General features: G+C 35.7%; 1 protein-coding gene across 1 annotated transcript in view; it reads right to left on the reverse strand.

The window, feature by feature from the left end:
* LOC141288088 (transcription factor COE3) overlaps positions 1-15,673 on the reverse strand; it is a 113,393-nt gene extending 97,720 nt beyond the window's left edge. Inside the window, exon 1 of the mRNA XM_073820202.1 lies at positions 15,030-15,673. Within this exon, the coding sequence (XP_073676303.1) occupies positions 15,030-15,163 (134 nt within the window). The 5' untranslated portion in view covers positions 15,164-15,673. The remainder of the gene's footprint in view (positions 1-15,029) is intronic.
* Between the last annotated feature and the right edge of the window lie 6,211 nt (positions 15,674-21,884).

Consider the following 21,884-nt stretch of genomic DNA (forward strand, 5'->3'; position numbering starts at 1 on the left):
AGATATTTGGCTTGTTTTCTCATGCCCTGTGTGTGCCATGAACTCTATTGTCTGCCCCTCTCTGCTCTGCCACCTCAACAATTGGAATCTGGCGCGGAGCGGGGGACCCCAGAAGGCACCGTCTGCCTTTGCGGCTGCCAATCGCTACTGGGTACGGCTCGCCTTGGCAACTGCTGCGTTCCTCTTTCCCTGACCTGTCAGTCAAACCCGCTCGGGCCTCCCCAGGGTTCAGCCGATAGAAGCCTCCGTCCTGACTCTCGCACTTGAGCATCGATTAGAACGCGTGGCAAACGATGGACTGACAGAGACCGAGGAGCTTCGCGCAGCTCGAGAGGAGGAGGCCCGCACCTCCACGCCAACCCTACACGTCTACCTATCAATCAAACCTTCAGCCCTGGTCCACTGACGCAAACGCTGATCATCTTTCCATACCTGGATCAGTGGACGCAGGGGCCTCAGAGAGAGATGAAGGACTGAAGTAAAGGAAGGAAGATTCAAATGCAGGTGGTCTATTTTTAATAGGGTGGTAATTCATGCATCCTTTTCCTCGAGCAGAAACCGATGTCAAGAATTATTTTACCATATTACAATCACTACCAGTCATTTTTTTAATGTTTTTTAAAGATGTCTCTTCTGCTCACCAAGCCTGCATTTATTTGATCCAAAGTACAGCAAACACAGTACAATTTTGGAATATTTTTACTATTTTAAATAACTGTTTTCGATTTGAATATATTTTAAAATGTAATTTATTCCTGTGATTTTAAAGCTGATTTTTTTAGCATCATTACTTCTTCAGAAATCATTCTAATATTCTGATTTGCTGCTCAAAAACATTTATTATTATTATTATTATTATGTTGAAAACAGCTGAGGAGAATTTTTTTCAGGATTTTTTGATGAATAGAAAGTTCAGAAGAACAGCATTTGTCTGAAATAGAAATCTTTTGTAACATTATAATGGTCTTTATCATCACTTTTGGTCAATTTAAAGCATCCTTGGTAAATAAAAGTATTAATTTCTACCATTTCTTTCTAAAAATTTCAAGCTTTTGAATGGTATAGTGTATAATGTTACAAAAGCTTTTTATTTCAGATAAATGCTGATCTTTGGATATTTCTATTCAACAAAAAATCCTGAAAAAAAAATTCCTCAACTGTTTTAAATATTGATAAAAAAAATATTAAGAAGAAGAATAAATGAGCATATTAGCAAATCATCATATTTGAATGATTTCTGAAGGATCATGTGAATAGATAAATTACATTTTAAAAATGTATTCAAATAGAAAACCAGTATTTTAAACAGTAAAAATATTAAACATTTTTACTGTTTTTGCTGTACTTTGTATCAAATAAATGCAGGCTTGGTGAGCAGAAGAGACTTCTTTAAAAAAAAAAACATTAAAAATCTTACTGGACTGGTAGTGTATATTTAATTATAAATAAATAATACTGTTTTTAAATTTGATTTTGTGCAAGCATCACCAAAAATTACTCAAATTACCTTTTCAAATAGGTTTCTTGAACATATCCGCCATTGGTTGCCAAACAGATAGTCCGCCCAATCGCAGGCTATTGGTCAATGTTGCCATATCTTGATGTTGTTGAAATAAAATCAAGCTATAAATGGCTCTTAAAAATCTGAATATTTTTTTTCTTTTTTTTTTTCATTTATTATATTTTATTTTTTAAGTTACTTGTATACATTAAGATTTATATTTCACATAAACGCTGTTCTTTTGAACTTCACTTAAGCAGCACAACTGTATTTAACATTAATAATAATCAGAAATCTTTCTTAAGCACTGAAGACTGGAGTAACAGCTGCTGAAAATTCAGTTTTGCATCAATGGAATAAATTACATCTTAAAATATATTAACATAGAAACAGTTATTTTAAATTATAATAATATTTCCCCTTTTTACTGTATTTTTGATCAAATAAATGCAGCCTTAAGACCAACAGACTTCTTTCAGAATCACATCAAAAAAATTATTTATCAACCCTAAACTTCCACTAGTGTACTGCATGTACGTTTCCGCATGTTAATCTGGGACATGAGAATTTTTTTCACATAATTAATAAAACAAATGACATCACCTTCAAGTCAAAACAAGTGGCCCGTAATATTTATAACTCCCTAAATCATTAAATGAAAAAGTGTGTAACGTTAACATACATAATTTGCAGCTGTCATTGTTAAGTCTGTTCATTATTTACTCGTTACCCTGATGAGGTGGGCCGCGATGCATTTGAATCTCCAAAATATGCTCATACATAAATATTTGTTCATCTGCTGAGCTCGGGGTGGGGAGCCAGTGTTTTGGAAAGCGGCCTGCTCTCTGTCTCCGCTCGTTGAGATATTCCCCTGATAGGACATTAATAAAGCCTGACCCCTCCCCAGTACTATTACCAGGGCTTAATGCTTCATTTGTATCCGAGCCTGGTGAAATCTCATTCGTGAAGTTGAGCTTACTACACTGAAGGCAAAAAAAAACTGCTTTCACAGAAGAGGCTGTGGGAGGGGGTTCAGGGAGGAGCACTTTTAAAGCGGATGACTTCAACGTAAATGGGAAATATGATCTTCTTCATCTGTAGTAATTGATTCGCAGTGAAGATCTTTAGCAGTCTGACTGGTCAGGGCGGTGCTAAGTCTGACAGATGCCCTCTAAAAGCAATACGACAAAAAAGCAAACAAAATATGACAGTAAAGATTAAAATTATACTATATATTAGATAATTATATGTTTATTATGTCAAAATATATGAAATTACATGTCCATTAACATATATATATATATATATATATATATATATATATATATATATATATATATATATATATAGTGAAATATTATTTCAATTTAAAATAACTGTTTTCTATGTAAATACATTTTAAAATATAATGTATTCCTATGATAAAAAGCTAAATTTTCAGCATCATTACTCCAGTCTTTAGTGTCACATGATCCTTTAAAAATCATTCTAATATGCTGATTTATTATCAATGTTGAAAATAGTTGTGCTGCTTAATTTTTTTGGCACCTGTGACCCTTTTTCCAGGATTCTTTGATCAATAAAAGGTTAAAAAGAACAGCATTTATTTAAAATAGAAAGGTTTTCTAACAAAACACACTACTGTTCAAAAGTTTGTGATCAGTACATTTTTATTCTGTCTTTTTTTTTTTTTTAATTAACACTTTCATTCACCATGGATGTGTTAAAGTCATCAAAAGTGATAGCATAGGTTTACATTCTTAGAAAAGATTTATATTTTGAATAAATGCTGTTCTTCTGAACTTGTTATTCATCAAAGAATCCTGAAAAAAATAATCACAGGTTTCAAAAAAATCTGGCAGCACAACTGTTCCCAACATTGATAACTCTAATCATAAATCAGCATATTAGAATGATTTCTGAAGGATCATGTGACAGTTAAGACTGGAGTAACAGCTGATGAAAATTCAGCTTTGCATCACAGGAATAAATTATATTTTAACATATATTAAAATAAAAATAAAAAAAATTATATTGTAATAACATTTTGCAATATTACTTTATATATTATTTTATATGATTTTTTTAGCAAATTTTAAATATATAATAACTTCATATTAAATATAGCATGTCACACAGGATACATCCACAGTCTGGGCCCAAATTCTGTGTCTGCACTGCATGAAATGCACAAGCACATGTAAACACAAATTATCACCTTCACATAGGAAGGCAGAATTACAAAATGACACATTTGTGGGGGAGCAAGAGAAAAAAAAAACAGAATCACACTTAAACACACACGTATTGCATCATGAGCTCCTCTCCATTACCCCATCAGCTCGGTTACAAAGCCAGGCATCATGTTTCTGATGGGGTGAGGGAGAGAGACAGCGTTCCCGCATGCTCTCGCAAAGGCACGGATCTTTACTCGCAGGAAACGATCGACTCGGAAAGCTTGTTAGTGTTATTATTTTAATTATGTTGATTGCTGCCATATCCACTCCAGCAGTTCTGAGTCAGAGGCAGCGGCACGATTGGACGGCTCTCACTCGCTCTGTATTGAAAAAGCTGCTATTGAGGTGACAAACACACACACATAGACAGCGGAGCTGTGTAAATCAGTCGCTAACGGACGGCTACAGCACCACGGTCTACCGTTAAACACACTGTTTGACATGTTCTCGTCACAGAGCGGAGAGAAATAAAAGGGGGGAAAAAAAAGCATGCAAGCCAGAAACAGCCCTGGTTCTGACACAATTCTGGACGTGAAAACACCCTCCACTTTTATTTGAATCAATAAATACGGTCTCACAGAACTGCTTTAACAATAAACCACTCATAGCAGGAGCTGAAGGGTTTGTAATGATGACATTTCTGAACACGAGAGCGCCGTCTTTCTACGCAGCGGCAGTCGGTGGCTCGGTCTGCGGCCCTTTGCACACTGCAGGCTTAATGCGATACAGCAAAGTCTAATTATGTTAAATGAAAAAAGTAACCCCAGGCTAAAATCCTCACAGCTCAAGGGCCTGAACACTTGAGGGAAATAGATACTAAGCACAGAGACTCAAACTCTGAAATCATCTGCTAATGAACATGCAGAGGAGAAGAACTGCCAATACACAGGAAACAGCAGGATCCGCTGAGATAGTGAGGAGTTAGTGTGTGAGGAAAAAAGAGTGAGTGATGCCTTCACATGTACATCTTAATAAACCAATCATCTCACAGTGAAAAATAATGATCGATCATAATGAGCGAAAATATTTAACCTCTAGATTTCACAGAAAACATGTAATTTATGGCACATTTATCTCCCATAACACGACATATTTCAGAATAAACAGAATAGTTAGTCTTTCAAAAATTCATATCAGCTGTCAGGATTTGTTTGGATCATTACCACATTAGTTACAACTAATTGTTCCCGTCACATGGCCTAGGTTACGTCAGCAAAAAGAAAAAAATGTTTCAGATGTCAATAAAGTTATTGATCATCACTGAAGTATTAGGTTTATATTGCATGACTTTTAAGCAGATAAACAAAATTTGATAACATTTCCGATAATATTACTTTGAGCTTTAACGAATCCCAGCTATAAAATGTAACCCTTGACTACAAAACCAATCATAAGGGTAAATTATTTGAAAATGAGATTTATACAAGCTAAATAAAGCTTTCCGTTGGTTTTTGGTTGGCTGAGATACATCTATTTGAAAATCTGGAATCTGAGGGCGCAAAAAAAAAAAATCAAAATATTGAGAAAATCGCCTTTAAATTGCAAATTCAGATCTTAGCAATGCATATTACTAATCAAAAATTGAGTTTTCAAATATTTACGGTAGGAAATTTACAAAATATCTTCATGGAACATGATCTTTACTTAATATCCTAATGATTTTTGGCGTTAATAAAAAAATTATCATTTTGACCTATACAATGTAATTTTGGCTATTGCTACAAATAAACCTGTGCTACTTAAGACTGGTTTTGTGGTCCAGGGTCACAAATATAATTAATTTTCATATACAGTACTAGGATTTTCTAACTGGTATCAACACTTAGCGGTTTACTCTTGCAAACTGTCAATTTAAATTTGTTTTATATTTTTCTACAAAATTTTTCTATCCATTTATTGTTATAAGGTCAGGAGACCATATTGAATGAATTATAAAGGATAAGATTGATTATTTAAAAACTGAATTACTATTATTATTTTTACAATTTAATCATGAGACTCTCAGCAGACCCCAAAATTGAATCAATGAGAGTAAAGAAAATGAACAGGGTCTGTTTTTTAATAATATTTTTGATGTACACTAGCATACAAAAGTTTGAAGTCGGTAAATAAGATTTTTTTTTCTTAAAAAGTATTCTCTAATGTCTAGGCTGCATTTATTTTATATAAAACACAGTAAAAATTAAGAAGTATTATAATTAATTCCTGTGACACAAAGCTGAATTTTCAACACCGTTACTCTAGTCTTCAGTTACATTATCCTTCAAAAATCATTTTAAAATGCTGATTTGGTGTTCAAAAAACATTTCTCATTATTATCAATGTTGAAAACAGTTGTGCTGCTCAATATATTTGTGGAAACCATGATATATATTTACTTCAGTATTCTCTAATGAACAGAAAGTTAAAAATAACAACATTTATTTGAAATAGAAACCTTTTCTAACATTATAAATGTTACCATGGACCACAAAACCAGTCATAAGAGTCCATTTTTTATTTTCGAAATTTAGATTTATACATCAGCTGAAATAAGCTTTACATTGATGTATTTTTGGCTGAGAGGCAACTAAAAATCTGGAATCTGAGGGTGCAAAAAAATCTAAATATTGAGAAAATTGCCTTTAAAGTTGTTCAAATGAAGTTCTTAGCCATGCATATTACTAATCAAAAAATACGTTTTGATATATTTATGGTAGAAAATTTACAAAACATCTTCATGGAACATGATCTTCACTTAATATCCTAATGATTTTTGGTATAAAAGAAAAATCTGTCATTTTGTCCCATACAATGTATTTTTGGAAATTGTTACAAATACACCTGTGCTATTTAAGACTTTTTAGACATTTTGTGGTCCAGGGTCACAAATGTTTTCACTGTCACTTGTGATCACTTAAATGCACCCTTGCTAAATAAAAGCACTAATTTCTTTCAAAAACAGTAGTTTTGTATTACCCAGCATCCTAACCACTTTTCCATGAGCTGTCTGTTAAACTGTCTGCGAAACAAAGATATATGACACAGGTAGCGCGTGTGTGTGGCATATGGGTGGCATCACGGACCGAGCCCCACATCTCGGTGACATTAATCACGCCTGTGATGGACTGTGACAGAGGGAAGTCTTTAACTACAGCTCGTCTCTCTCTCTCACTATCGAACTAATGAGCCGTACAGCAGCGCTCTGTTTATACAAATGTGACGCGGAAAAATCATCTCTGCCCTGGCTGAGAGCCAACGTGCTGATCCAACAAGTAAATGTAAATCTCGTTCTCTCTCTCTCCTCATTTCCACTTTTTTACGAATTTCTTGTTCTCATTTGTTGCATCCGTCCCGACAGTTTCCCTCAGAAAGGTCTCGTCGAAGACGAGAAAGGTTACAAGGCTGAATGGTATCAGCTGAGATTTAGTCGATAAAGCAACTGGCCTTCATCAGAGATCTGCAATGGGAGATCATTGTCGAAATTAAGCAACATAAGGGAATCATATTTAACTTGACCTTTAGTCTAATAAATGACCAAATGAGAGAAGAGGAGAAGAGAGCGTGCCTTCCTGTGCTCATCAGGGTCGGAGTATTTCGAAGACGGTGGATACTAAGATATGCACATACTCTATGTTTACGTGGGGAGTAATTTATGCAGAAAGATACAATTACTGTGGCATACATTTGCTCATGCTTACGAGTGTGTGTGTGTGTGTGTGTGTGTGTGTGCCGTGCGGCGGGCAGTCAGCATGGCAGCGGTATGTTTGGTTAGCGCTTATTAGCTGTGTAATAAGATTTAATGAGTTGAGGACTAAAGCGCTGTAGGAGCACGGGCAGCATATTGGGATTAGTGGAGAGCAGAAACACAACGAGAAGAGGAAGAGAGAGAGAAGAGGAGGTTGTTTTGAAACCCAAATCCCACTTGTGGTCAAACCGGGTCTGTTTTTTGGCCTGTCATCTGTGTAGCTCTCGTTCTCTCTCGACTCAAGTGTGCGGTGATTTAATTGTTCGACACAAGCCTTGTGCGTTGTAAATTGTCAAAATGGGCAGTTAGATCCCCCTAAAGTATAAAAATGTGTATTTTACATGGTTGTTATCTGAGGTAAAAGCGGTGCACCAGATGTGCTGATTGCGTTTATGGATAGTCGGCATCTTTGTTTCTTTATCGCTAATTGGATGTTACGACGTGGAATCATAGGAAAACCTTCCTGGAATGACGGAGTGCAGAGAGTAATAGAGGCATTTGTCACCGCTGCACAGTAACGGGTGGCCGTAAGTCAAAGCGAACGTGTCGGGGAGGATCTTTGCATAAAGAAAGGCCTGTCATTTCTCCATGATTTCTATTGCCACACAAACACAAACGGCCTGTCTGTCACGTCTCCCAGCGATAAGCTGGCACATACATCACCAGCTGCCTGCATCACTGCCACCGCCTGCTCGCCGCTTTATTCACACACACACACACACACACACACACACACACACACACACACACTAACACTTTTACAGATATCCGAAAGTAGACAGTGTCTTTACATGCCTTTCTGTTCCTGACTGTGTTCCCTTTACCTCTGATGCATGAATTATTAAAGAAAAAATAAATCAATTTTTTTTTACTTATATATATATATATATATATATAAAATTCCCTTAACCTCTGATGCATGAATTATTAAACATTAAAAAACTAAATAAATAAGCCAACCAATGTATCTTTTTACTTTCTACTATATATATATATATTTGATAGTTTTTTACTAGTGGGTGCAGGACACTATAGTTCATTTATGTAAGCAAGGACAGCAAAATAAAGTAAACTCTGACATATTATACTCCAAAATTCTTCATACAGTGGACTACCAGTAAAATTGATTAAAATTTTAGACCAAAGATTATTCAGACACTTTGACCTGACCATGTTTTGTTACATACCTTTCTATTAACGTTATCTGACATTATCAAGATGATTTTTTTTCTGAAACAGTTTAACTTTTGCGTTCTTGTCATATTTTATTTTCTAAACTAGAATATGTTCTGACACAGTTTTACTCTTGAGTTCTTCTTTCTTGAAAGTTATATTTACATATTAGTAAAAAGAAACATTGATTTATTTTTAAAGCTAACCTTTGATTGAATTATTTTAAAAGTTAACGCTTAACCTCTGATGCATGAATTAAAGAAAAAAATAAATCAATGTTACGTTTTTTTTTTGTTTATTAATATATATAAACCCCAAAATATGTATTTTCCTAAAAATATGCATATGCAATGCTATAGAAATAAAAAACACAATAAATTGAATTAAAATACGAAGACAACGTATAGAATTACGGGTAAGGGTCAAAAGTTATAACCTAAAGTGGTTTGTACGTAAATTTACACTCAATTAAAAAAAATTGCTTATTTTTGCTGTAATGGAAATCATGCATTAGTGTCCATTTCTAAAAAGTACAATGATGTTAAAGTATTTCTCATAAGTATTTCTATAATAATAAAATGTATAAAAAAATGTACCTTCATTTAAAACTAAAATGAAAATGTATCTAAAAGTAAAAGTAAAAAGCAATACAAACAGTATTGTTTACGACATATGTTTTACTTTTTTCTATAGTGACCCTGGAACACAGAACCAGTCATAAGGGTCATTTTTTTTTAAATTGAGATTCAAAATAAATAAGCTTTCCATTGATGTATAGTTTGACAGTATATGATAATATTTGGCTAAGATGCAACTATTTAAAAATATTTAAAAATTTAGAAAATTGCCTTTAAAGTTGTCCAAATGAAGTTCTTAGCAATGCATATTACTATTAAAAAATTAAGTTTTGATATTTACGGTAGGAAATTTACTAAATATCTTCATGGAACATGATCTCTACATAATATCCTAATGATTTTTGACATAAAAGAAAAATCGATAATTTTGACCCATACAATGTGAATTTAGCTATTGCTACAAATATACCCGTGCTACGTATGACTGATTGTGTTGTCAAGGGTCACATATACCAATCACATGATTTGTTATATGTACTTTTGTACAACATGCTTGGCTCGCTCTCTTTCGCTTTCTCAACAAACAAAAAAAAAAAAAATCAAACGTACAAAAATTGCTTTTAAATGTCATTATGCACCAATTTAGTAAATTGGACATTTTATTATTGTTCTTTCGAAATAATCTCAATCTAAATGAAAACATGCAGTTTAAATAACGCCAGTTAAACATGTCCCAGACAAACACACAGAACAAAATCAATGAGCCACAGTAAAGACACTCTCTTTACCACACACAGAACATTTCTTCTGCCTTCAAGATTTAGCTCAACATCTCTTTGACGTATTACTCCAAAAACTAGGTGCTCTGCTGAATGGCCCGTGTAGTCAAAGGGGTTGATGTGCCATCATTGCTCACTGATTGAGACTCTCAGCGCGAGAGGATCTGAGTCAATAGACTCGCCGCTCACTCACAGATTAGACATCTAATCAAATTCAGCCCCGTTTGTTTATCGCTCGCTGTCGTTGGCTATGTGGATGTCAGTGGCGAACGCTCCACAGCTGTGACAAAACGAGGACACATCACATAATGCACACACGCTCTTGAACCCAGACTTTCTTTAATGCATCTACATGTGTATCATGTGATAAACAGTCAAACCGAAATTTATTCAGACAGCTTCAACATTTCTCACATTATCACAATTTATTCGCTACAGTTTGGAAAATGTTAATAGAACTCACTGTGTCAGAACAAAGTCATCTTGATAATGTCAGATTACTTTGATGACGAAACATATTCAGGTCAAAGTGTTTGGTCACAAATTTGCTATCCTCACTTACATAAATGAACTATAGTCCTGCACCCACTAGTAAAAAAATAATTTGTCTGAATAATTTTTGGTTTGACTGTAGGTTTTATCAAGCTGCTGATAATAAAAATATATCATGATCTCTAATCACCTGATGCAAGTTTCATACTAGTTGGATGCAAAGGACATCTGTTCACACAATGATTGCGATGAAGATTAATACACACACAAGAACAAGTTCAAACAGCTAACGGCATTGTCAGACACTGCAACACGTCGGAAACATAACACACTTCTTCTTTAATCGTAAAAGCGTATAACCAGCCAGTGCTAAACGCTTCCAGCTAATTTCTAATTTGTTCGTAATTGCACTGAGACAAGTAAACCATTGCACAGTGAGAAGTTATTTCCTGGAGCTGGACGGCTAAATTACAGGCAAATGTTTCATGCGATTAGGACACTCTAATTGAACATGTGACAAAGAATAGAGCTGCCTGTCACAGAGAAAACAGGTATTTACTTTGCTGCATTCTTAATCACAGTTTGATTATCGCATCTCACAAAAATGCAATATATTTGTTTTTCTCTCCATCATAAGAGAGTGAAAATTAGTCATGGGCTTATGGTAACTGATCTCCTCTGGACGCCTGGATCAATGCACTGGTCACATGTCTCTCCTCAGCTGAGCTCTGTGTGTGTGTGTGTGTGTGTGTGTGTGTGTGTGTGTGTGTGTGTGTGTGTGTGTGTGTGTGTGTGAAGTGCTGCCCCTGCACTGTGGCGTCTGTGTGTGTTTTATTAGTATTGCACTTGTGCATGTTTGCTGTAGGTTTAGCCCCGAATGCACCTGCCAGACCAGCACACACACACTACAAATTACAGCAGTCGTTCCTTTCTCTCGCTCACGCTCTAGCCTAAAAAAACGTACAGTCATTTCTAAAATCGTTAGTGGCCTACAGCTGAAATCATTAGCTGGTCACCTGTATGTTTCTAATGGGGTCATTACCGAGGTGGCCTTGCAGCCGGCCGCTAATCGCGAGCATGTTATGGGGCAGCTGTTTCTAAAACACTTGTTTCTCTGTGTTACATTCCAGCATAGAGGCGTCAACTGAGACAGAACAGAGCGAGAACCTATAAATCTGGTGTGGTTTGTGATACGGTGAGTGTTTTAGTGTATTTACGAATGGGGGAATGTTTGAAACTTGTGCTTTTTTGAACGGCCGAGTGCAATTCCTGTAGCGTCCAATGTCAACGTTGCATATTTGGTTGGATTTGCAATGTTCTAAAATAGAATGTCGCTCCATTGCACGCAATGGATTTTAGGACGGTTTGGAGAGATTTTTTTTTTTTTTTTAAACTAAAGCCTAAGGGTCTGGACTTCATTAGTCTGACCCCCCTTTTTCTCCACCCACCCCCCCAGTGGACAAAACACAGGCGACATAATTCACTTTGCCAGGTTTTACAGTGTAGGGGTACGGAATCGGTGAAAGGGTCAATCGAAATCTGTTCCCCAGCTGTGCGGCCCTCTCACTCACCCCTAGGCCCGGAGAGAACGAAAGACAGAGAGAGAGAGAGAGAAATGCTCGGGGGGAGATGGACCCCACAAACGTACCCCCGAGCTGCCTGAGCATCACAAACCTGTTCAGCCAACTCCGACAACATCAATCCATTTTGTGGAGGAATGCAAACAAGTGTAATCTCAAATTAGATATTAAAATAATGTATGGATTCATGCACGAATCCTAATTTCTGCAAAGCTAAAATTCAACGCATAATGATTTTCCTTGTCTACTCTGATAGGAATAATTCTAAAAAAGGTTGCACTTTCCACCAGGCTCACCCCTAGACACATACTCATCACCACCAGAGCCAACATATGGTATTATTTACAGGATCACAAAAGTTTCAAATCAAATTAAGCTTTCACTTTTCGCTTCTTTCGTCCAGATTCACTCACTTTGCTGTCTCTTACTTTCTTATTGACTGCACTCCTACCCATAAAGCCTATATCCTGTAATCAGTGAATATTTAAGATTTATTTTAATCTAAAATGTGTTGAAAATGCACTATGATGAATTAAAACGAGTGAGAGAGAGCATATAGATAAGTAGCAGATGTGCATGTGTTTTGCTTGACAGCTAACTAGCCTAAATCATTCGTATGTAGCCTAACTACAGAAACGTCAAATACTAACTAATGAACGTTTTAATAACTATTTGTTAGCCAAAATAAAAATTAAATAAAGCTTTTTTTTAATCAAGTCGCCTTTTTAAATCTTTTACTCTTAGTTTTAAGATGGCATCGTGACACTCGCTTTGCGTTTGTAAAGAGCGCGGGAGAATTTAGTATTGCGTATGAGGCTGATAATTGGCTAGAGCAAATTATTTATTATGAGGGAACCTGTTTTACAAATGAGTTTTTCTGCAGCGCTGCTATGATGAAAAAACACTGCTCTTTATTGCACTGCATTTATAACTTTCTGCTTGAGAAATGGTTATAAAACGCGCGTTATACTATGAGCGATTTTTTAAAATAATAATTAAATAAATACGTTTTTCCTGTCACATTGCTTATATGCTAGGGACTTTTTTGCGTAGGCCGATGCACTATGCAGTGCGACTTATACGCAACGCGACTTTTTTTCTCCACCAAATCAATAATTCAGAATGTGAGTTTTTATCTCATGTAGGGTAATTAGATGTCCAAAGACTTGCATTTTTTGTCTCTAATTAATTTCACAGTAAAACATCTGCAAATGCTGGTGATCTACTTTTCCATGTTAGAGATGGCTGCGGATGAGCAGGTGATTTCGGCCACTTGCACATGGCATTTGACCTCCGCTGCAAGTTTGAAACATCTCTTTTATCCAGCCTACACAATATGCAATATTAATATACCGCGGGGATTTATCTCCGAGCGTATTTAAGGGAATCACGAAAACATGTAAACGCAGCAGATCTCTCTCTGTGCATGTTTTAATGAAGTGTAGAATTATTTGTACATTAAAAAACCGCCTTGCAAGCTTATGTCCTGAAGACGTTTTGATTTCAGGATGCATCCTTTTTCCCCACACTGGCAGAAAATAACCCGTCTCATTAAGTGCGTTTTGCTCACTTTAGTATAAATATATAGGCTACATGTAAACATAAAATCGTAATTATTTATTAATTTATTTTAGACCACACGTTTGGCCATACTTGATGCAGCAAATTAAATTGATGTAGTCTAATAAATAAGTTTTTAACTGAGCTAAAAAAATAATCAAATACACTAAATTAGCAAATCCAATATTCCTCAAGTTCTCGTCTGCTCTTTTGTCACGTTTCTAAAGTGACAAATTTGAAAAATTTTGCCTTAAAACACAAGTGTATTTTCTTAAAATACAAAATAATAGTTTCTTACTTATTATTCCATTAACATGCAATTCAATTTAGAGAATTAGTGTGATGCTCCCTGTTCTCCCCTCTCCCATTTTCTCTGCTTCTGTATTTTTATAACAATTATAACATGACATCACTGCCTATATAATCATATTTTTGAGCTGTTTAAATGCTCAAACTAATTTTTGTCCCTCTGCGTAAAACTTCTGCAAGTCAACTTAAGTGTAACCTACACGTATTTCTCAAAATCCCAGGTCTCTCTTTGATGGGTGAGACAGAACAGCATACATTTCCTCAGTGTTTCAACATCATTCTAGGAACTCAGGGGAGAGTAAATGCGGAGGAACTGTCTGTCCAAAAACTTTGTTTCAAGCGCAAATGGTTAATTTTGTATGCATTACACTAGTGAAACATAAGTTTTTTCGTTTTCGAAAACAGGCCCGATAGTTTTGTCTATGACAGCGCAATAACCTCTCAAACCCCAGATTTTGCACTTTGAGCATTCTTTAACATCACATAAACGAGATAAATCAGAATAAATGGGTTACGATTATTTCGAATCACCTGTATGAAATTTCAAAGGCGCTCAATGTATTGCATATTTTATTTCAAAACATAAAATTATAAACTCTTGCTCATCATTGATTCTCACTATCTCTGTGTCCCTGCGATGCACGTAAAAGATCGTTAGACGAGTGCGATTTTTAAATAGCAATATTTTCAGGGTAAATAAAATAGCATGTGCGGGACATTCCTACGCAAGATAATCTGAAAGATCTCTAGCTCTTTTTCACCCACGGAGAAATCAGGTAGAACAATGCTTTCTCATGTGTGACAGGCAGCGTAACCAGAGTACGCCTTTCAGGAGCGGCACGATCAGCTTTTTCTACGGCGCGAAACGATGCGCCATCAGTTTCTACAACTAAATAACAGCTGACAAACTGACTCAGAACAAGCGTGTTACGCGCGACGTCCCTATACGAGCACTTCTACATTCAAAACAACTGATTTCGAAATACTTCTAACTGTGGCCAAGCGCTTCCCCTATAACGCGCATCGGACGCTCGGTTACACGCACGGAACTACTTGGAATATGAACAACTTGGAGCTTGTTGGTGATGTTTACCTTTGCGCAGCTGTGTTGGCATCCAGTATCCCCGCGCTCTGCATCCAAGAGCGCACCGGCGTCATGCCACTCGTAAGGGGCTCTTCTTTCATGGTCAAGGCTCCCCGTGGGAGACCGTCCTGGATGGAGAACATGAAAATAGCCTTCTGGGGGATGTCTCTCTACACCAGCTCGAGTGGAATAATCCTCCTGCACCACCTGGATTAACAAAAACCAACTGAAAGGGAAAAAATCTTCCCCAAAGTGCAACAAGGGGAAAGAGGTCCTTATCCAAAGACGCGCTCCCGTATCCCTTTGGGTGTTCCTCTTTCTTTTAGATTCCAAACCCAAGTTCAGTTCACTCAAGATTAACCGGTCTCTAGTTAAAAGAGGGTGGAGAGAAGGCAAGAGCTGTGGAGCATCTCAAAGGAAACGATCAGCCGGGATCAAGCAGACCTTCTCGTCGCGGGGAGAAAGAGGGGAGAACGCGAACTTGCTCTGAAGAAGAAGGCGAACAGACGCGCACGGGATTGTGAAATGAAAAGTGGGATAAAACGGGCGACTGCTTCAAAAAGGAGTAAAATGAAATGATTACCAAACAAGAGGGAGGGATGGACCAGGGAAGGCTTGCTGTCCCTGGGGAAAAGAGGGATTGGGTAGCAAGAAATCTCATTCCCTCCCTCCCCGTCTCTTTATGCCTCCTCTGTCCCAGCGGAGCGCACCTTCTCTCGGGTTCCGCGGCTCCAGCGCTCTCGGGGGGGACAAGCGTGGACTTGACGAGGGCGGAGACTTGCCCTTAAAAGGCGAAGTCATTTACATGTCAATCTCCGTTCGGAGCGCTGATTGGTCGCGGTCATCCCTTGCGTCATTTTCAAAATTCGCCGCAAAAACTCAGCTGATGTTAGAGGCACTGAGCGCTCTGGCAGTCGAAGTGCTCTCATGCTTTCCCGATTTAACCTGAAACATGCCCTATTTTAAAACCCAGGAACGTTCACGATACATTTCATACATTTAGCATGATTAAAGTAAAATCGACTCTACAGCATATCGCTTTCCAGAAGCCAAATCTGTCTAAAAGTTCCTTCGGGTATGATTTCAGATAATAAACAGTGGCTAAATGCGAATCCAAAGCATTTACAGTAAGTACTATACGTTCCCTGGTTCTCAAAGGTGTTTCCAAAGAGGAAAAGGCGCAGTAATGTTCCATAACACTGTCAAACATCTCTTCATTTTGTAAAACCATGAGGAATAAAGTTGTCCTCCTGACTAGGGAATATGTCGCTTGTGTAACATAGGCTACTCAATTAATGGATAACAAGAAATCTTTAAATCTGAGAAACCACGGGGTTATTGCAGATGCATGAACTGATCATAATAATATTATTATATAAATTAGCATGATTAATTACTACTAATATTATTATTAATAATAATAATTTGTATTGTCTACCTGCAATGCAAATTCAAAATACATCAAATAAATAATAACTCATATATAATTTAGCTAAAATAAAGGAGTAAATAGAGTTTTTGCTCATACACAATAATAACCCCTCAAAGAAATTTAAATAGTCCAAACTCGCATTGTATTAAAGATTTCTAGCGTTCTTTGGCATTATTTTGAATTCCACCAAATGACGCCTGATTAAATATTTATTACAGATAGCCCTCCAGAGCTCACAGCCGGAAAACGACCCCATGAGATAAAAAAAACACTTAATTTCATCTAAAAGAAAAAAAAATAATTATCTAAAGCAAACAGTCCACTTATCGTAACGACAATGCAGTTATCTGTGTTTTCTATCAGAAGCTTTTACCTCATATTTTTTTTTTTTCACATTGCCCTATTATTTTCATTATAATTAAAAATAATAAGCAGGCCTATGTTTGTAATTATTTCGCTAAAGCATCCTCACAAATCATTCTCCTTGCTTATACACTAAAAACTCTTGATGACACGAAAATCTTGCGTAGCCTATACAGTTTACACTCGAAGCGGCGCAAAAGCAGTCGGTGTTTATGAAAGACATGTCCAAAACAACACAATCCCTGCTTGCCCTGAACTGGGACAAACGGATCATGACCCACTAATAAAATATTCTATTTTAATCTGACGATCAATAGCCAGAGTCACTAGAAACTTGTTACGTTGTGAAACATGACCAAACTGAAACATACAAGAGGTCCATGTCTATTAAAATCCTTTCTATTCTATATTTCAGAAGAGGCTGAAGGGTCAACACCCAAAGAACAGCATCTGCAACATCATGTTACTTCGAAACTAACACAATATGTTACACACAAGACAAGGACATCTATAAAGGTTCAACTCAATGTCTAATGATGTTATGCGCTTTTCGCAACTCTCTGTGGCCGTGATATAATATTTCAGCGACGTCTGATGTCTCGAAAGCCCTAGATGCTTAAAACAGCAGAAAAAGGTTTTATGCCTTATAGTCAGTTACTTTCGATTGTTGTTCCTAGCAAATGTACATGGGGACTCAAGAAGATGCAACATTTTTACTCTATTAGCCGTATAATATTTTGTATGCCGCGGAAAGAAACGCTGTCAAATTGTAAAGCATCATGTAAGTTATTTTAATAGCACAGGCGGGTTTTAAGACTAAATTCACTGATCCAATATAACTTACAGGCGATTTTGCTACAAACTTTTGCATATACTTGTATTGTTGTTTAGAGCGCACGCATTATCAAATCTGCCTGAACATATTTAAAGAAAAGCTAAAGATATAACTGCAGCGGTATTTTTTATTAGGTCTACTGACTGAAAATGTTAAAACTGAAATTTATCTTAAAGACAAAAACGAAAAATAAAACACACTTAATATATCTTGTCTTTGCGCACAGTTTCCAGGTTAATTGAAGTTGTAAGTACTAGATCAATCCGTGCATCATTCTGTCAGACTCAAGCGGTTGTTTCCACCTAGTGGCCATCAAAAAAAAGTAATAATAATCAAATTAAATCAAATAATAAAATTAAATGAAAACCTTGTCGAGAAATTCACCATATCAAAAGATCATGGAATTAGTTTGAGCATCTATAACTTGACTGACGGTGTTCTGCAAAATTTCAAGAGAAAGCCTTTCTTTCTCAGTATCGGTTTTATTTTTTTCTCACTCCTGTCAAAAGATGGTTCCTGCACAATTTTGGATCACAGATCCATTAAATGTAAAATGACTGATTGATTGGATCTCAAGAGTTCAAATATAAATTACTGATATTTTCTCAGATCAGAGATTAGGTGGCTTGCACAAGCACTTTACATGGACCATAAATTAAAGAAATATGCCAGAATGTAAAGCACAACGAAAAATGTGTCTTAGATGATCGCAATATAAAATCAACTTTGTGATCATTCATAAAAGCACAAGAGACTATCCTGGATGAAAAAAGTAACACAATAAAATTGAGTGCTTACAGTAGACATCAGAATTATAAATTTTAGTGATAATTTGAGCAAACAGAATCATTATGAGGTTTAAATGATTAAGATTGTATCTTAAAAGTGTATCTTAGAAGTCATGACATCTGAACAGTAAAGATTGTATAATTAAGTATAGAACAGCTGAACATTATCAAGATCATGCTATTGTTTGCAAGGTAAAGGGCTCCATCTAGTGTTCCAACAACGACCTGCAAATCTGTTAATAACCTTAAAAAAGGGACACTCAAAGACCAGAATGCAAGCGAAATAACCTCACTGTAAACTGACAACATATCTGAGGCACCATTTAAGACTACTTAGATCATCACACTTGTAGGACTCACTTGAGAACCTTTGGATGTCCTTTTAAATAGGGCACATCCGGCCATAATTTTTTACTACAACAAACCTTATGTATAGCTACTTTGCATACTAAAGTGTGCAAAACTTTAAATACCCCTTAACATATTTAGGGTAAAAAAAGATATAAAAGTGCAACTACATTTCTGATGAGGGCTAATATTTGAATGTATTAGAACTGAAACTGATCTTAAAAATCAAAAATGAAAACACTTAATATATCTTATTTTTGTGGACAGTTGTAGAAGCTCACTCTTCCAGGTTAAATGAAGTTATTATAGTTAATTTATTAACCCATTCATTATTCTGTCAGATTCAAGTGGTCGTTTCCATCTAGTGGCCATCAAGATTACTGTACTGTTACAGTTAGCTTACCAATATCACACTATTTCATACATCCATTACACCCCCCCCCCCCCCAAATAGAACTTTCTTTTTGCAATATTTCATTGTTTGTGAGTATGCTTGTAAAACCAGATTACCCTAAAAAATGCTGATCATTTACGTTTATGGTTAGTTACAACAAAATTAGACATTTTTGAAATTTTAACAGTTAAGATCAATATGAATAAGAAATTAGAATTAAAACTCTTTAACCTTTAGAGACACTAAAAAGGGTATCATAATAATACTGCTTACTGTAAAAGCAATTACAGCAAGCTTTCTTTGAAATCAAAAGTAAAAGTGACAGCTAAATATGTTAATGTTAGTTAGTAGACTATGGCCCGGTTTCCCAGACAGGGCTTAGACTAAGCCAGGATTAGACCATAGTTCAATTAGGACATTTAAGTAATTTTTATAAACATGCTTAGAAAAAAACATTACTGGTGTGCATCTTGAGACAAAACAAAGGCACTGATATATTTTAAAATCAATCAGTGCAATTTTATTTCAGTTGAAACAACTCAGACTTACATTTTAGTCTAGGACTAGGCTTAAGCCTTGTCTGCGAAACCGGGCCTATAAGTATAGCATGTTTTAAATTGTATGTTGATATTGAATATCTGAACTTATCACAGATATATAAAAAATAAAAAAAATTCTACATACTATTAAGCATGGTCTCAACCTGGAACCAACAACTGTGAAACATCACTGGTTTTCCTGGTTCTCATCACCGACTGAAGCCCTACGATGGAGAAATTCGCATGTAACCAGTAAAATATGTTGTAGTAGAGTCTGATCAGCAGTCTTCAGCTGCTATGAGTGGTGACGAATCTAACCTGAAATACATGAAAGAAAAAGTAAATATGTAAGCTTAACATCCAAACTGCTTTAGGCAACAGACATTAGACTGAAATTAATATAAAGCATACATTTAATATACACAAATAGTCCTAACTTTCTGAGTCCCCTTTAAAGGTCAGTTTGAGGGCCAAGACTTAGTTTTAGGCTTTAGGTTATAATTGGGTAAAGGTTAGGTTTGGGGTTTGGATGAGGCACTTATATATATAAATAAATGTCTGATGTAGATGGTTTGCTCCCTGGGTGAACAAACAGAAACAGAATCTACCTGAGTAACAGTGAAATTAAAAGCAAGTTTTTTGCAGTCAGGGTTACAAGGGAATCAAAACTGGTTTAGCTGGTAAACCCTTTCAAATCATTCAAAGCATTATACTGTACATTTAAACCAGATTAAACGTGAAGCCTGGTTTACTGCTGCGCATTCAGCTGCTTAGAACTTATTGCCTTGAACTTCAATGAGATTTTCATAGAATCTTAGCGCCATCTAGTGATAAAATCATGAATGTGTTGCAAGATCATGAACGTGAAATCATTAAGAGCAAAGTTACAAACCTCTGTCCTTCAGTGCATTCAAGTAAGACCGGTTTCCATCTGCAGTTCTTTAAAACAGAGTGTATATATCTGAAGACTTTTGTGCTACTGGTTATTTTGACCTTGTAAACGTTCTTTGATTATAAATACTATAAACTACCTGAATGTTTTAGATTAGAATATTGTAAATAAGAATATTTCAAAATGTTCCAAACTAACATCCTGTCAAAAGAAGTGCTGCCTTCTATTTCTGCTGAAGAAAACATATCACTTTGTAAAATAGCCGCATCCTTATCCATATTACACTCTTAAAAATAAAGGTGCTTTAAAAGGTTCTTCACAGCGATACCACAGAAGAACTGTTTTTGGTTTCACAAAGAACCATTCAGTCAAAGGTTCTTTAAAGGACCATCACTTTCTTAACTTTTTATAATCTGAAGAATGTTCTTTCGCCACAAAAAACTTTTTGTGAAACAGAAAGGTTCTTCAGATGTTAAAGGTTCTATATGGAACCATTTAAACAAAAAAGGTTCTTCTATGGCTTCGTGAAACTCCTTTATTTTTAAGTGTGTAGGTAATATAATCAAAGTATTATAAATGCAAACTGGTCAATAAGATTTTTTCAATAAGTTGTAATGGATTACTCAACTTACTTAAAGGTTAAAACTTATAACATAAAATCAGTGTGATGTATAAAGTCAGCACAGATACTGCGAATGACTGTCTGAGACCAATGAAAATGTCCCTTGTTTCAGCAAAATGACTTCTGTTTTAATTGCTGTTATTGCTCTGTGCAAAACAACAGATCTAACATGTCACACTTGAAAAACAAAAAATAAATCATTGCACAATTGGGTCATCACATGAGCAAATATGTATTTAAAAGACAAAAACAATTTAATGCCCAATTTGTGCAATTTTGTGCAGTTTATGTATGATTACTTTGATCAGCTAACTGCAGTCCAAACATGCTTTATTCTTAATAATGACATCAAAAATGAAAAGAAGAAGATTTGAGTGATACAGAACTGTTTAAGTGATACTAGAACAGTTTTTGTGTAATAAGTTGATTTCTGCAGTTTTTTTACTTCTGATTTTTGAAGTTACCTTAAGCCATCAGCCTTAAAATGTATCTCCTCAGATTTCAATCAATTTTTCATTCAAACATTTTAAGTGAAAACACTGTGTTCTTACTTTAACAAGCCTTGTAAAAATGTTCACTACAGTTAATGCCAAAATCCATTGTTTTACTGCAAACGTATATTGACATTTTTGCTTGGCCTAAAAGAAAATT

Source organism: Garra rufa, chromosome 16, assembly GCF_049309525.1.
Source record: "Garra rufa chromosome 16, GarRuf1.0, whole genome shotgun sequence".
In the NCBI taxonomy this organism is placed as follows: domain Eukaryota; kingdom Metazoa; phylum Chordata; class Actinopteri; order Cypriniformes; family Cyprinidae; genus Garra; species Garra rufa.